Here is a 15,959-nt window from a genome sequence, read left to right as displayed (position 1 = left end):
ACCCATCAGCCATCCACATGGCTTTGACAGTGTGGGACCAGCAGGGCTGCTACTAAAATACTGCATCCAGTCTCAATTCTTGCATTATAAAATCCCATGCTCCACAAAGTATTCATCATTATGGGAAGTTGCTACTTTCTAAGCCGGGTAGGTGGGGCTCGTCAGCCGTGGAAGGCAGCCCATCTAAGAGAAGGAAAACTCCGATTTCAAACCTCCACTGCCTTGTGGCTATATCCACTCATGGAAAAGGCTTCAGGAGTTAACCTCCAGGCAAAATCCGGAGCTGGAGTCCCGAAGGCAGCATGTGTCGTTCTGCCAACTCCTGAGACATTGCTGGAACCAGTTGTATTGGGTCTTGCCTTTCCATTGGATCATTTCAGCAATGTGGAGAGGGGGGATCTGCTGCTTGGGTAACAGCCTATCCTCCATATTACCTTACCTGGGCTTCATGCTCTGGAGAGGACACTCCTCGATTCAGAGCATGTTACCATAGTCTCTTGAGACTGACGGATGCCTATAGTCACTTTCTAAATACTGCATTTAGTGATGATAACTGAGGGAATTTTTAAAACACATACAGACAGGGAGTTGCAAGTTAAAAAACAGGAATAAAGGGTATAGTCAGAATGAGAGTGCATAGCTAGTCTAAATGGTTGTGAGAATTTCCTCCACTTTGGTTCTCTGTATAAAACCTTTCTACTATGTTTGATACTCTTAATTCTGAATAAGCAGTTTGGGAGTTCCAGCAAAACCACCACCGTTGTATGCATGGAATTCCCCCTCCCCCATGTTTTCATTTAAAAAAATCTTTAGCCTCAAAAGTGGACTGCGAAGTCGCATGCCATGTGTATTGCAATGGCTATTTTCTATTATTTTGTCCAAATATGTAAGCAGGAATATCCATGTATTTCAATACAAACTATACCTAAGCATCTATTTACATGATCACAATTGTTGTGATTGAACACAGTGACATACTGTGCTAGAGCAGGCAGGCTTCAGGTCAGGGAAGTCTATGATATATCAGTGCCTAATCATCCAGCATCTTATTGAGAAAGGAAATAAGCCAAAGGAATAACCTCACTTTATGCGGCCTTCGTGGACTTTAAATCAGCTTTTGATTCAGTATCTAGATCATGACTTTGGGAAAACTTAATAGCTTGATTATTGATAGAAGACCCCTCTATGAACAAACGTATTTGAGAGTTAGATGTAGCAGACAAGGTCATTTAACTGAACCTATTCAAACCTACATAGCTGTCAGGCAAGGATGTCTTTTAGCACCTGCATTATATTTTATATACATAAATGATCTACCCAACTGCTTAAATACTCCTGATATTCAACCCCCCAGTAGAACAGTACCAGTATTAATATATGCGGATGACACAGTAGTGCTTTCTAGATCACCTGTTGGGCTGAGGAGGGCTTTGAGAAAGCTCTCCTCTTATTGTGAAGATCAGGGCTTGAAAAATCCACTCATCCACTCGTCTCTGACAAGTGAAAAAACGCTGCTTGACAAGCCCACAGCTTCCTCTCTCACTCCTTGCCTCCTTACCCTCAGTCCATCTCTCTCTCTCTCTCTCTCTCTCTCTCTCTCTCTGATCATGCAGTCCTCCCCCTCCCCATTGCAAAAGGAAAGACAGCCCTCTTCTCGCAAGAAAAGAGTTCGAGCGTCACATAGATATATTGCTCTGCAGGAGAATGTAGAGTAGTCCCCTGCTCCCAATTTCAACCGAATGACATGGCTCCTTATAGGTCAGGTGCTTTTGTTTTCAGTTTTATTTTTGCTGGAGACATTCAAAAGAAAGGCATTCAAAATACAAGCTTCATGACCCCACAGGCACACAGGCAATAAAGCAACCCAAGTCTGAGGGTATATTTATTTTGGGTTTGTAGAAGGTTCCTAGTTTAAATTTAAATTTAAGTTTAAACATAAATTGCAAGGCTACAGTCCAGTCATGCTGACTGGTTAAATTTTTCACTGGTGAGACATTCCAAAAATTTTCAAGCCCTGGTGAAGATGAATCCCTGACAATTAATTTCCAGAAAACCAAGATACTGTAGTTGCCTTTGGGCATAGACCAAAGAAGACAGTATAGTCAATAAATGGAAACTGTATTGAGCAAGTACATTTTTTAAAACATCTTGGGGTAGTTCTACAAGCTTTGGATTCTAGACTTCAACACAGTGAATACACTGCAGACCAAGGAGAAAGATCAGCAAACAGCATAGTAAAATTTCACTACTCTCAAGGGGATGCGTTTGCTCCATCAGCACTAAAACTTTATAAGGCCAAGACATTGTCCCAACTATTATACAGCTCATTCTTAGGGCCAGTCAGTGGACATTTTTGCACCTCAGGAAAGGGTACAATCCAAATTTTTAAGAACCATTTTGCAGGTCCTCAGATGTGTCTCAAATACCAGAATAAGACTGGAGACAGGATGCCTAAAAGTAGAGGCCTGGATTAGCATCCTCTCTATATACACGTGGCTAAATGTCTACCTTATCTCGCAACTTGAATCTACGTTTGCAAGTCGAGTCAATATTTTTCTATCACAGCAGTTTGTGAGTCGAAATGTTTGTAACTAGGGCCGCTAGTAAGTCGAGGGTTGACTGTATTATCCCATTGATTGAAAACAACCCTGGCCAATCAGAGAAAACTAGACTTGAGTATCTCCTCTTAGACAGGGATACAGTGGTGCCTCGCTTGATGATGATAATCCGTTCCAGCAAAATCGCTGTAGAACAAAATCATCGTCAAGCGAAAGTAAAAAGCCCATTGAAATGCACTGAAAACCGTTCAATGCGTTCCAATGGGCGAAATACCTCACAGTCCATCATTAAGCGGATTCATCATGGAGCAGGGTAATCGTTAAGCAGGGCACCACTGTAGCAATATATTGTTCAATGCAGCTGGGTTCTTTCTGGCGATTCTCAAGTTTCAGAAATGTCCCCCTACTTGACTCTGGTATTGGTACGGAGGGTTTTGAATCGCTTGTATACTTGTTTGTTTTATACTTGTTGTATACTTGTTTGTTTTATGTCTAAGTTTGATGTTCGCAGAGATTGTGTGAATCTGGGTCCGTCCAATGGATTTCAATGAGGGAAAAAACAAAAAATCACCAAAAATTAACGAAGACTCAGAAGAAAGCCAAAATAAGTGTGCATAGGTTTCACAAGGTGGACTAACTATTCCAAGCATTTAAAACATGTTCCAAACATTGTAAGACACTTAAAAATGAGCAAACACGGACATTGTTAAGTGAAATTCCCCCATAGAGAACATCGTTAAACGATGCTGAAAATTCCTCAAAGAAACCCATCACAAAGCAAATACATCGTTAAATGAAGCAATCGCTAAGCGAGGCACCACTGTACTAGACTGTGATCCTGTTGTCCTTCACTGCTTGCATAAGTGACTGCACTTTTTCAGAGTTTGTACATGGAGATGTCAAGTACCGTACCTTTTGTGGAAGTGTAAGCCCTATTGCTTTCAATGGAGCTACCTCCTGGTTTGCACAACAAGCCAGATGTCTTCAAAGCTAATTACAAAGACCACGTTCCCAGAATTATAGTTTCTTACCTCTGTTAGTGTAATCATTTTTTAAAAGGAAGCAACTGACTATATTAATTGTTGTACAAAATAAACTGGAAATGCCTATTTTTCCCTTTAGAGTATGATAGAATACAAATCATATGATCAATTATTCACTGGCAGAAAAATGTTAAGACTTCTGCCTTATGACCTGGAAAAATATGAATGGGTGTAGAAAATATTCCCACCAATCTAAATAGCTGTATTTTAGAATCACAGTGTCTTCCCAGATTTTTGCTATGAAGTTATATGTATGTTTACTCAAAAGTAAGCCCTAATGGATTCAGAGCAACTTAATCTCAAAATCAGGCACATAGCTTTGCTGTCATAAATGCTGATTCACATTTATTTTGCATTCACAATAGGGAATTTTGCACCTTCTGGAGACAGATAATAAAATTCTGAGATGCAGCACTACTTCCCAGGTGATGAGTATTGTATCTATATTTGTTCTTGATTACAGTGTGCAGGATGGTAACATAAGTGGAATGGACATGTTTTCTGTGGAGAAGTTGTGTACAGTCCATGATTTTTACACTAGTAGTAATAGAAGTGACACAGACTCAAGGTTGACTCAACATTCCATCCTTCTAAGGTAGATAAACTGAGTACCCAGCTTGCAGGGTGTGGTGGGAGTGAGGGTGAAGAAGCAATATGTAGCTTGTATAACAAAATAGTAAACCATCCAGAGAGTGCTTTAAGTGTCATGGGGCTATATATAAGCAGCACACTTTGCTTTTTAAACTAAAAAGGAATACTACTCCAGAAGAGGAAAAAAAAAGCTAATTTTCAAAATAAACTTTGGACGGACTCATGTCAGGCAATGAGAATGAAACACCAGCCAAAATTTTGGCAAATTGTATGCTTTGGCATACCTATTGAGGTAATTATTATAGCTCCAAATGTCCTACAGATTTGAGTGGTTATACTATTTTTGCATCATCTATAAAACACCCAGTCCCTCACAAAGAGTTTTGTCTTGAGATAACACATCTCAGATATGTAGCTGCCGGCTGTTGAAGCTGAAATTGTTATTAAAGCAGCTGCTTTAATAACAATGGTACTCAAAGGTAAGACTCCATGAAGAAGTATTTGTCAGAAATATTTTAAGGAAAACCTGAACTGATGGGCTCCTGTACTTGGTACTTTTTGACTACAACAATTTATTGGAATCATTGAACCTGGTTGGAACCAATATAATCATTCCATTATACAAAAAAGCCACAGCTCTTCTCCATCAAATTATAGAATAAGCAGTCTAATCACTACTACAGCTCACATATATATTCTATTTTTACTGGTTAAACCTGAGAACTGGGCACTTGGTAATGACATTTTTACAGAAGCAGGATTTAGAAGTGGATATTCCACTTTCCAAAACTGCTTTGCGTTGAATGGTCTAAATATATACACAATACTGTATAGGAAAGGACAACTATATACTATGTTTGAAAGTCTGAAAACTGCGTTTGACTCCACTGATCAGAAGCTTTCGTGGCTCGAGGTGTTAGGCATCAATACAAACAAGAGCCTGCTGTTTTAATGGACTCCTCTATTCGTAACACTTCTATGAAAGTGAAATTGTTCTTTCTAGGTTCATTCACAGGATCAGCCCCAGCTTACAGGGAATGAAACAAGTACAGTGGGGTCTTGACTTGAGAACTTAATCTGTATTGGAAGGCGGTTCTCAAGTCAAAAAGTCTGTAAGTCAAGTCTCCACTGACCTACAGTGCATTGAAAACCGATTAATCCCGTAACAGGCCGTTTTTGTTCCATTTTGGTTTTTTTCTGGTCTGTAAGTCAAATCTCAGTCTGCAAGTCAAACCTAAATTTTGCGGCCAGAGAAGTCTGTAACTCAAAAAGTCTGTAAGTCAAGCCATCTGTAAGTCAAGGGTCCACTGTATACTTATAATTTCTGAAGTAATAGCCATGTTAGTCCGTGCAAGCATATCACACCAGAAATGAAACAAAAATAGTGTGGCACCTTAAATACAGTGGTGCCTCACTTAACGATGTTAATTGGTTCCCAGAAAAACATTGCTATGGGAAAACATCGCTAAGCAAAACACCATTTCCCATAGGAAAGCATTGAAAACCGGATAATCCGTTCCAATGGGAATGGATTACCGTCCTTAAGCGAAAATTGCCATAGGAAACATTGCTAAGCGAAATGCGGTTCCTCCATTGGAATGCATTGAATAGGTTTCAATGCATTTCAATGGTTTTGACAGGTCTGTTTTCGCTATTTTTAAAGTGTCTTAAAATGTTCAAAAACTGTTTAAAATGAGTCTTCGTTAATTTTTGGTGAAATTTTTCCCCCACTGGAATGCACTGAGCTGTAGGTTTGACAGCTGTCAAACCTACAGTTCAATGCATTCCAATGGGGGGGGGGAATTCACCAAAAATTAACGTTCAGAACAAAGCCAAATTAAGTTTGCAAAGGTTTTACAAGGTGCACTAACGATTCCAAGCATTTTAAACAGTTTTTGAACATTTTAAGACATACTTAAAATAGCGAAAACGGACATCACTAAGCGAAACAGGGGGACCTAACCTGTCATCGCTAAGTGAAGCAAGGTCCCGAACATCGCTATGTGAAATTTTCCCATAGGAAACATCGCTAAATGGAGCGCAAGATCGCTCCAAAAACCTCATCGCTAAGCGAATACATTGTTAAACGAGGCAATCGCTACGCGAGGCACCACTGTATTTTAATGTGAGTTGCAGTAACCAAATCTAAGCACCAGCGCCAGCCTATTAACCATGTAACCATATTAATTTCTGAGTTATTCTTCATTCACTCACATAGCCAGTCAATGAAAGTGAAGCGACACAACAAACTTAAGATTAGACCAGATTCATACACAACTACACACTGTCATTAGTGCAAGTTTGAAATCCACAAATCAATGTCAAACAATTTCAGATCCTGGTTGACCAGACCCAGATCAGCCAAGATCAGTGAATCTGGCTAGGTTTAGAAGTACAAATAATTCAGTTTTAAGTTAACTAGCAATGGTTTGTGTTACACCCAAATATCACTACCAGAGGCCTAGTATTCAGAAGGGCTCTGCAGCGCTGGAGTGAAATGGAGAATACTGTACAGCAAATTTTAGCCAAGTAGTTTCAATACAACCACTACTCATTCATCAACTTATCTTGGGAAGGACAAAAATGATAACCTGCTATTGGAATCAGTATTAGTGATAATACTTTCTGAATAGTAAATTACATATCAGGGAGTTGTTGCGAGCATTTTTGTAAAAGTGCTTCCCCCCCCCCGTCTAATTAATCCAAACCAAAACTTCAAGAAACATGTGTCCTTGAGAAATGAAAAAACAAAGCGTATTTACTATAAGAGAACAAACTCAGTTAATTCACCTAACGTTTATTCAAATCAGAATAATCTGTTTGCATGCTACATTTAAGTTAGTTAGAGATGCAATGTCACAGTCACTTTGTGAAGGGTGGGAAATAGAAAGAGTGGAGTGTTCTCAGAAAAGGCTCATGTATAGAAGTGTGAATACTAATTGCTTTGTGGTTATCAGATTCAAGTGGACACATGTGGACTCTAATTGACAAAAGCTGTAACTATTAAAACAAAAAATCTATATGAGCAACGTTTTTAAAAAAGAAAGAAAGAAAGGCATATAGGGGCCTTGAAATTTAACAAGAATCAGCATTAATAATGTAATTATACTTACCACCCCACTTAAAGCTACAATCCAGATGTATGACCCAGAAGTTAAAAGCTACAAGACAAAAATGTGCAATTTAAAATGTAACTTTAATTGCAGTCCTATAATGGACTATTGCTATCTTATACAAGAAATAAATTTATATAGCATCAAGAACATAACTATATGAGTACAGAAATTAATTCAAACAGAGGGCCACAGAACAAACAACAAATCTAGAACTCTTGAGAACTAAGAAAAAGACTAACCAATTAAACAAAAATGTTTTCATCATACGGTACTGCAGTGATGAGGGTGAGGTTAAGTTTAACTGGATATGGAAACAAAGTGGGATGAGTATGATTTAAAAAACAGGAACAATTTTTAGAAGAGATTCGATCCAACACAGTCTTTTTTCTCCAAAACTTATGAATGAAAGCAGACTTTTCCTACAAGCAAGAATCAACAAATAACTTTTTTCATTAGTTACCTGTCCATGAAAAAGAACACCAAGGGCAATCTTCCAAATAAAGCAGGTGACAAGAAATACAGTAATTGATAATTACAGTCTACTTAGAAACTAATTTAATACAACCTGTTTAAAAGGACATTGTCAATTTCTCTATTATTTAAAAACTGGAGACAAAATATGATTAACAGAGAGAAAAGAAGAAAAATAGAAGCTGCAGAGAAATCAGGGGAAAGAGAATAGTATTAAATAGGGAAAAAGTTGATATTTTCAAGACAAGCAGGCTTGGATAAGATTTTTACACCAACGTATTTCCCCCACCAAAACTCAACCTCAAATGAATATTGGCCAGATAAGCAAAAAATGGATAATCTCCTTTGGCAGTTTGCTCTTTTAGGCTTAAAAACATGCAAAAGGAAGAACAATATAAAAATGGTACAATAAATGCAACTATTTTATTGTGTTAGACCTTTATGTGCAGCATTTTCAACGTCAGCAACATTTTAAACTGTTCAAGTATTGTTGCAAACTGGAAAACAAATTGAATGTATATCACATGCTGGACTGTTGTTTTTTTTTAGTGCAAGAAGAATGTCAAAGTCACATAATCTAGCATGATGATCTTTGTTGATCATAGACATAGACCTCTGTGATGAACGTTCTAACGGCATTCGTACTTACTTGTGATAAGAAGGGAAAGTAAACCAAGAGAAACTGAAGCTAAGATACTGATCTAGCCTGAATGTGAGCAGTTATCACTTTTATTGTAAGATGAAACCAATTAACCAAACAGCATACTTTATTGTCTTGAGGACACAAAGAAAACATAACAGGTCTGACAGAGCCAGGGGTTTTGGGTGATAACACAGTGATCAAGTCTTAAAAGATGGACCCAGTACTTCTAGTTAGTATCCTTAACTAAAATCTGAAGTGTACCAAGTTATCATTCAAAAGACAGAGTTAGAATCCTATTACTTATAGGAGGTCTCGTCACCCCTGGCAACTCAAGACTTCTATCTCTATGGGATGACTTTATAAATGCCATATTGAATAAAGAGCAAAAAGTCAGGGCAAGAATATATTTATTTCTGGAAGGGATGAGGGTTTGTTTAAAAGATGAATTGAATGTTGAATGTATTATGCATATAGAGAGAGAGCATTAACAGATGGTCCTGAAAGCGAGGGGTGCACTATTGCTTTGTTTTCTTTGTGTTCTTGTTTTTTCTTGTATGTAAACAAAAATAAATTTAATAAAAATATTATTTTTAAAAGGATTCCATCTCTAAGTTTCCCACATAAGATACCTGAGTATTTAATAGGAACAAGCTTTTAAAGTTTCCCATAAGATACCCTTGAGTACTTGGTAGAAACAAGTCACTGACAACCATCCCATCAAAATAAAAAAAATGTTTTTGAATAAAATAATGAAGGCGAAACAAAACAAAACAAAGTTTCCTTCTAGTCTGTGATTGAAAGGGGACAATCCATGAGCACTTAGTAAGTTTTGTTTTCCACCGCTGACAATGAGCACATATACCTGCACATAAAGTATAAATTTGCCAAATTAGTCCCTGTAAGAAATTCATATTGCAACACTTACTGAAAAGTTTCCACATTAAACATCTACATTATGTTTTAGGACTAAATATATAGAAACGAAGGACATAACACTGAGATGTTCAAGAAAACAGTGTGCTCAGATGGAAGGTAATGCACTGCTCATTTAAATAAAAAGCAAACAAATCAATACATACTGTACCTGCAAACCCAATATATAGACCAGTGTCTTGTTTGTGATGGAAAACTGGCCTAGAATTTGTGTCACTTGCACTCTTGGAATGGAGCAATAAAATGGTACAAAAAGAGAAAATACAGGGCCCAAGCTGTTGAGACAAAAGTACAATACAAGAATGGGATGTCAACAGGATTCTTACAGTCTCCCTTCCTTGACTAATTCTGAATAATTCAAATACTTCTCAATGCTTTTCTGAAATCTTGAATACTGTGTCTATATTATTAACATCAAAATTTTAAGAATGAACAGAAGCTTCTCTTTTTAAAGATAGCATTTCATGCACACTAGTACCTCGGAGTGAAGAGGACTTCTGCCTGCTTCTTACCTACAACACCAAGTGACTGAGCATTAAAGCAAAGCTGCTACCATTCCTGAATAAGAGCTGGAGAACATGCAAATCTTTAGAATGTTACTCTTAAATTTCATGTCCCAGAATCTCCTTGTAGCAATCAATGCTGATTAAGAGACTCTGGAAGCTCTAGTAAGAAGATGGGGAGAGATTGAACAACTCTGATTCATTTAAGAAACAACAACAAACACAGATGTTCAAAACAGTACATATTTTAAGAATGATAAGCCTTTCAATCAATCAATCAATGAATCAATCAATTTATATGCCATCTTTCTCCTGAAGGATCTAAGGTGGCTTAGAGTATTTAAAAGAAACAAAGTTAAAAGCCAATTAATAAATTATTACAATATTTTAAAAATTAAACAATTACTACATTAAAATCTCATAGTAAGAACAATAATAAAAACACATGTAAAACACAGAATAAAATGCTCCCTTAAAAATCCCTTGGTCAACCAGCCATGACAGTAATTATTTCCATTGAAACAAAAATGTATAAAATGTCATTCCAGGCTTTCTAATGGATACCCCATACAATTATGCCAAAGTAAAGTTGATCTAATATGTGTTTACTTACAAGCCCTCAGTTGAATGACACTTACTCCCAGGTAATGGGACACAGGAGAGCAACCATTTTATTCAACCACAATCCTATTTAAAAGACTAAAACTGGCTACAGCAGCAATTTTTCAAGCTAACAAAAAACAAAATACATTATGATTTAGTTTATATACGCAGCATAATTCAACAAGTGCTTGCTGGACAAACTGACTGCCACGAGCCAACAGCTTGATATTTTGTCTTACAGAACTTCAAAAGTTGCTTTTAAAATCATTTAAGTTGTACTTAAGTTTCCACAAACCCCGAAGTAGTTGGCTGCCATTACAGACACTGCCATTACATGTCCTCGACATGGACGCTGGGAAGCCCTGGAAGGCATTCGGAGGTCCCCCTCGCCAGAGCTTCTCCATCGGCGTCGAGGGGGACCTCCACAGGCCTTCTCTGTAGCCATGAAAGGCCTCTCGGAGGTCCCTCCTACCGTCAATAGTGCCTCCGAAGCACGATCGGCAGCGGCGGGGGACCTCCGAGAGGCCTCCGGCAGCAGCGGCAAAGCCCTTGGAGGCCTTGGGTAGCAGCGATGGTGGTGGTGGGGCACCCCGGAAGTCTTTGGACAGGTAAGGTGTCTTTATTTTGGGGAGGCTTCTTGGGCGACTTACGGATTACATGGTTTTCAATGTATTCCTATGGGAAATGGACTCTAGATGTATGGACTTTTCGACCTGCGGCCACCGTTCCAATATGGATTAAATCCATAGGTCGAGGGTCCACTGTAATTTAAAAGTAATCTCTACTTTATGATGATGATGATGATGTTAAAACTTGTATCTGTACTATAATACCAGTCAATTGACCCAGATAGAGAAGACAGACTGTGCAGTGAAAATACCTTTCCTGCTGTTGGAAAGCAGGTGAGAGGCATGATCAGGGAAGCAGTTTTCTTCCTCTCTTGTGCATTTTTTTCACAAACAAGAAATCTTCCACTACCTTCTTTGCTGTGCTGTGTCACTGCCATTCTCTTTTGTGGCTGACTGTACTCTGGCAAAACAGATCTTGAGGGAATGTTCTCACTACCATATTGGTCTTGTGGGAAATCCTTTTTGAACCAGGGTTATCTTTATGTAATTTCCTTTGCTCGTGTGGCCTAGGAATGTGAACCATAAATGTCCACTCTTCATTTTACTGACAGTCACTGCTTATAAAATAGACTAGGTTCGTTGACAAGTGATAACATTGATACTGATAGGAGGAACACTAAGATTTCTTCAAAAGCAAATCAAGGCCAGTTTAGGAAAAAAAAAAGCTTCACTCACTCTCCCTCCCCTACAGACTGAAGGAGGTCCATACCAATAAAAGGAATCTACATTACTGTAGTAGGAATATTTCTACACAAGCTGTTTCACCAGAGTACACTCCGCCTCAAAAGAAAAGAGACATGACAAAGGGAACAGTGACAACAAAGAGATGACAGAGAAGAAGCATGACTCCAGGTTTGTGAAAAGGAACACAAGATGTAAGGAAAACAGGCTCCCTGCTGTGCCTTCTGTCCCACTTTCAAACAGTAGCAGCTAGAGATGGGACTCTCAGATTTTTTTTTGGACTGCAGCTCCCGGAATTTGCCCAGAATTTCCCTGAGCAGAATTCTGGGAGCTGCGGCCAAAAAAGTAAAGGGCACAAAGCAGCTTTCATTACTTACATGTGGGCTTTTATTGCCATTATTTTTCTTCTAGGAAGAAGGAAACCGCACTTCTGGTGCAAGGCTCCACAGAAGCTGCCAAACTTCTTCGGATGGGTAATTCTATGAGAGGCACCCTCTACAGAGTGTGTAATAGGAAGTGAAACAATCTGTCCCATTAACTCTTGCAGCTTCTATGGAGTATTGTCACTCTCAAGCCCGCAGAAGAGTTCCTTCTTCTAGAATGGCAAATCATGGCAACAGGGATGTCTATATACTGTAGTTAATCAAATATGCACTGTGGATTTTTTATTTTATTTTTTGGCTGCAGCTCCCTGAGGGATTCTCTCTGGGGGAACTGTGGGAGTTGTAATCCAAAAATTCCAAAGTCCCATCCCTAGCAGCAGCTTTCTCCTCAAAACTGCCTTTAGTACAGCACGCAGCAAGAACCCCTGACATAAATCTTATTGATAATCAGTTTTGTGAAAAAGGAATATCGCATTGGTCCAGAGATACAGGTTGACATTAAAAAGGTCTCTAAGAGTATGAAAAAAGTAACAGCTTAAAGTATACAATACAGCTCTATGTGGGGCCCAGAAAGTCATCTCCAGCCCTGGGAGCTTCCCTGCCGCCATCAGAGACCTCCTGGGGGTCCCCCACCTCTGTGATCGGATCCCTAGGAGGTCTCCAGAGGCCTCCTGCTGGGTCTGATCACGGTGGCTTCCCTGCCGCCATCGGAGACCTCCTGGGGGTCCCCCGGTAGGCCCAGTCTATCCCCCGGAAAGCCTGAAGGCACCGATTGCAGTGGCGGGGGACCCCCAGGAGGTCTCCGATGGCGGTGGGGAAGTCCTTGGAGACCTTCTGGGGGTCCGATCACAGCGGCGGAAAAGGGCAGGAAATTTAAAATTGCCCCCCACTGCCACAATCAGACCCCCAGGAGGTCTCCAATGGCAGCCGGGAAACCCTGGGAGACCTCCCGGGGGTCACCCGCCACTGCGATAGGAGGCAGCGGTCACCCAGCGCTGGGAGGCTTGAGCCGAAACCAGGCCAGCTCAAGGCTCCCGGTGCTGGGTGACCATTGCCTCCGCCGCGGCCGGGGGCGAGCGGCCAGAGCAACCCGGCCAGGCTCAAGCCTCATGGCGGCGGCCATCATGGCAGTGGCGATCGCAGCGGCAGGGGACCCCCAGGAGGCTTTTTTCTTTTTAAAAACTGTTCTGAGTGGCTTTTGCAGGGTGGGTTTGGGCTGGGGGTGGCTATGTTTTTGTGCTGTGTTGCTTTGTTTTGGGGTTTTTTTGTTTTTTGTTTTGTTTTTGTTTTGTTTTGTTTTGCAGTCCCAGCGTTGGACTTGCTCCAATGTTTATTTTTGGATTTGTGTGGTTTTGGTGGGTTTTCTTTTCTTTTTTTCTTTTTTTTTCAGTCCCAGTGTGGGACTTGCAGTGTTTTATTTTTATTTTTAAATATTTTTTGGAATTTTTTTCTTCCCTCGGAACGCATCAATCGGTTTTCAATGCATTCCGTTGGGAAATGGTGCCTCGACCTACAAACTTTTTGACTTGCAAACACTGTTCCAATATGGATTAAGTTCGTAAGTCGAGGTACCACTGTAGCTTGACTTCGACAAAGCTTTTGACAAAGTGCTCCATGACATTCTGACTAGCAAAGTAACCAGGTGTGGTCTGCAAAGAACAGCTCTGAGGTGGATACACAATAGGTTACAGAATTGCACTCAGAGAGTGATTATTAGAGATGGGAGGAGGTAACAAGTGGGGAACCACAAGGCTCGGTCCTGAGTCCAGTTCTATTCAACATTTTTGTTACAGTAATGACTTGGAGATGACACAAAAGTGGGTAGAATAGCTAATACTATGGAATACAGAAACAAAAATAACAAAATATCTTTAGGCTGAAGCATGGAGAAGAAAATCACAGAATGAGGTTTAACAGGGTAAATTCAAAGTTCTCCATTTAGGACAAAGAAACCACATGCACACTTACAAGATGGGGGATATTTGGCTCAGTAATACTACACATAAGAAGGATCTTGGAATTGCTGCATATCATGAGCTGAATATGAGCCAACAGTGCAATGCAGCTGCAAAAAAGACAAATGCTATTTTAAGCTGCATTAACAAAAGCATAGTCTCCAAATCACATGAAGTACTAGCATAGTCTCCAAATCACATGAAGTACTAGTTCCCCTCTATCTGTCACTGGTTAGGCCTCATCTATTATGTCTAGTTCTGGACACTGCACTTTAAGAAGGATGCCGATAAACTGGAACAAGTTCAAAGGATAGGAACAAAGATGATCAGGGGACTGGAAACCAAGCCCTATGAGAGTGAAAGAACTGGGCATGTTTAGCCTTGAGAAAAGAAGACTTAGGTGAGATATGACAGCACTCTTTACTTATAGTACTTAAAAGGTTGTCATAAAAGGAGGTGTTGAATATGTTCTCAATCATCTCAGAGTTCAGGACACGTAATAATGGGCTCAAATTGCAGGATTTCAGCTGAATATCAGGAAAAGCTTCATAACTACAGTATTAGACAATAGAACCAATTACCTTGGAAGATGGCAAGTGCTCCTAAACTGGAGGCATTCAAGAGAATATTAAAAAGCTGTCTGTTAGATATGATTTGACTTGGATTCCTGCATTGAACAACAGGATAGACTAGATGGTATTAGAGATGCTTCCAAATGCCATTATTTTGTGAGTTCATGACACCCTAACCCAAACATGGACAACATCAATAAATATAATGTGACAATGGGACCAAGAAATGTGGGAGTTAAAGATGACTCAGCAGTCTTGCTATCATCTTGGTGGTGCAAATGTACCAGTACATAGTGCCAGCCACAGTGGGTCAGCTGTCGGTGGAAAGACAGAAGGGGGGGCAGCCTGATCTCCCGAGGGAGAACATTCCATAACCTGGGAGCTGCCACAGAGAAAGCCCTCTCTCTTCTGTCCCCATTGACTCTTCTTGTTCTGGCAATGGGTCAGGCAGAAGACATTAAGGAAAGGCGCTCCAAAAGGTAACAAGGGCCTAGACCATGGAGGGCTTTGTATTTAGATGTCAGAACCTTGAACCTGATCGGGACGCCATGGGCAATCAGTGGAGTTGGGCCAGAATTGGAATGATGTGGTCAAATGAGGTGGCACCCACCACCAGTCTGGCTGGTGCATCCTGGACCTGCTGAAGTCTCCGGATCAGGTTCAAGGGGAGCCACACATAGAGGGCATTGCAGTAGTCAATCAGGGAGATGACCAGGGCCTGCACCAAAGTCCTGAGGGAGTCCTTGTCTAGGTAGGGACAAAGATGGGTGATTAGCCAAAGCTGCTTGAAGGCTGATCTGGACATGACTGCAATCTGGGACTCCCAAGAAAGATCTGGGTCCAGAAGAATGCCCCAGTTATGCACTTGGTCCCTAAAATGGAGGGAAGTACCATCCAGCCTAGGTACCATCCCTCTTAACCTATTAGAGCCCCTTTGCACAGGAGCAAAATTTGAGCCTATTAGCCTTGGTACATTCAAGTACTGCAACCAGGCAACGCTCAAGCATCTGGACGGCACCCATTGCAGAGGTGGGAATGGAGAGACAGAGTTGTGTGTCATCAGCATATGGATAAAACTTTACTCCAAATTTCCTGATTACCTCCCCCAATGGCTTAACATAGATGTTAAACAGCATTGGAGATAGTGCCAATCCCTGAGGAACCACATACCATAAGGTCCAAGGTGACAACATCTCCTCCCCTAGCTGAATTCTCTGGATATGGTCCTCAAAGAAGGATCAGAGCCAGCTCAATGCTAAGCCACCAATCCCAACCTCA

General features: G+C 40.3%; 1 protein-coding gene across 4 annotated transcripts in view; it reads right to left on the bottom strand.

Moving 5' to 3' along the window:
* UBAC2 (UBA domain containing 2) overlaps positions 1-15,959 on the bottom strand; it is an 89,885-nt gene that overhangs the window by 35,342 nt on the left and 38,584 nt on the right. For all 4 annotated transcript variants that reach the window (XM_072994654.2, XM_078391407.1, XM_072994657.2 and 1 more), the window contains exons 5-6: positions 9,507-9,630; positions 7,306-7,353 (exon numbers count right to left, since the gene is read on the bottom strand). In XM_072994654.2, the coding sequence (XP_072850755.2) occupies positions 7,306-7,353; positions 9,507-9,630 (172 nt within the window). The remainder of the gene's footprint in view (positions 1-7,305; positions 7,354-9,506; positions 9,631-15,959) is intronic.

The sequence above is a fragment of the Pogona vitticeps genome, chromosome 3 (genome assembly GCF_051106095.1).
Source record: "Pogona vitticeps strain Pit_001003342236 chromosome 3, PviZW2.1, whole genome shotgun sequence".
NCBI lineage: Eukaryota > Metazoa > Chordata > Lepidosauria > Squamata > Agamidae > Pogona > Pogona vitticeps.
This window is presented reverse-complemented; position numbering and strand designations above follow the sequence as displayed.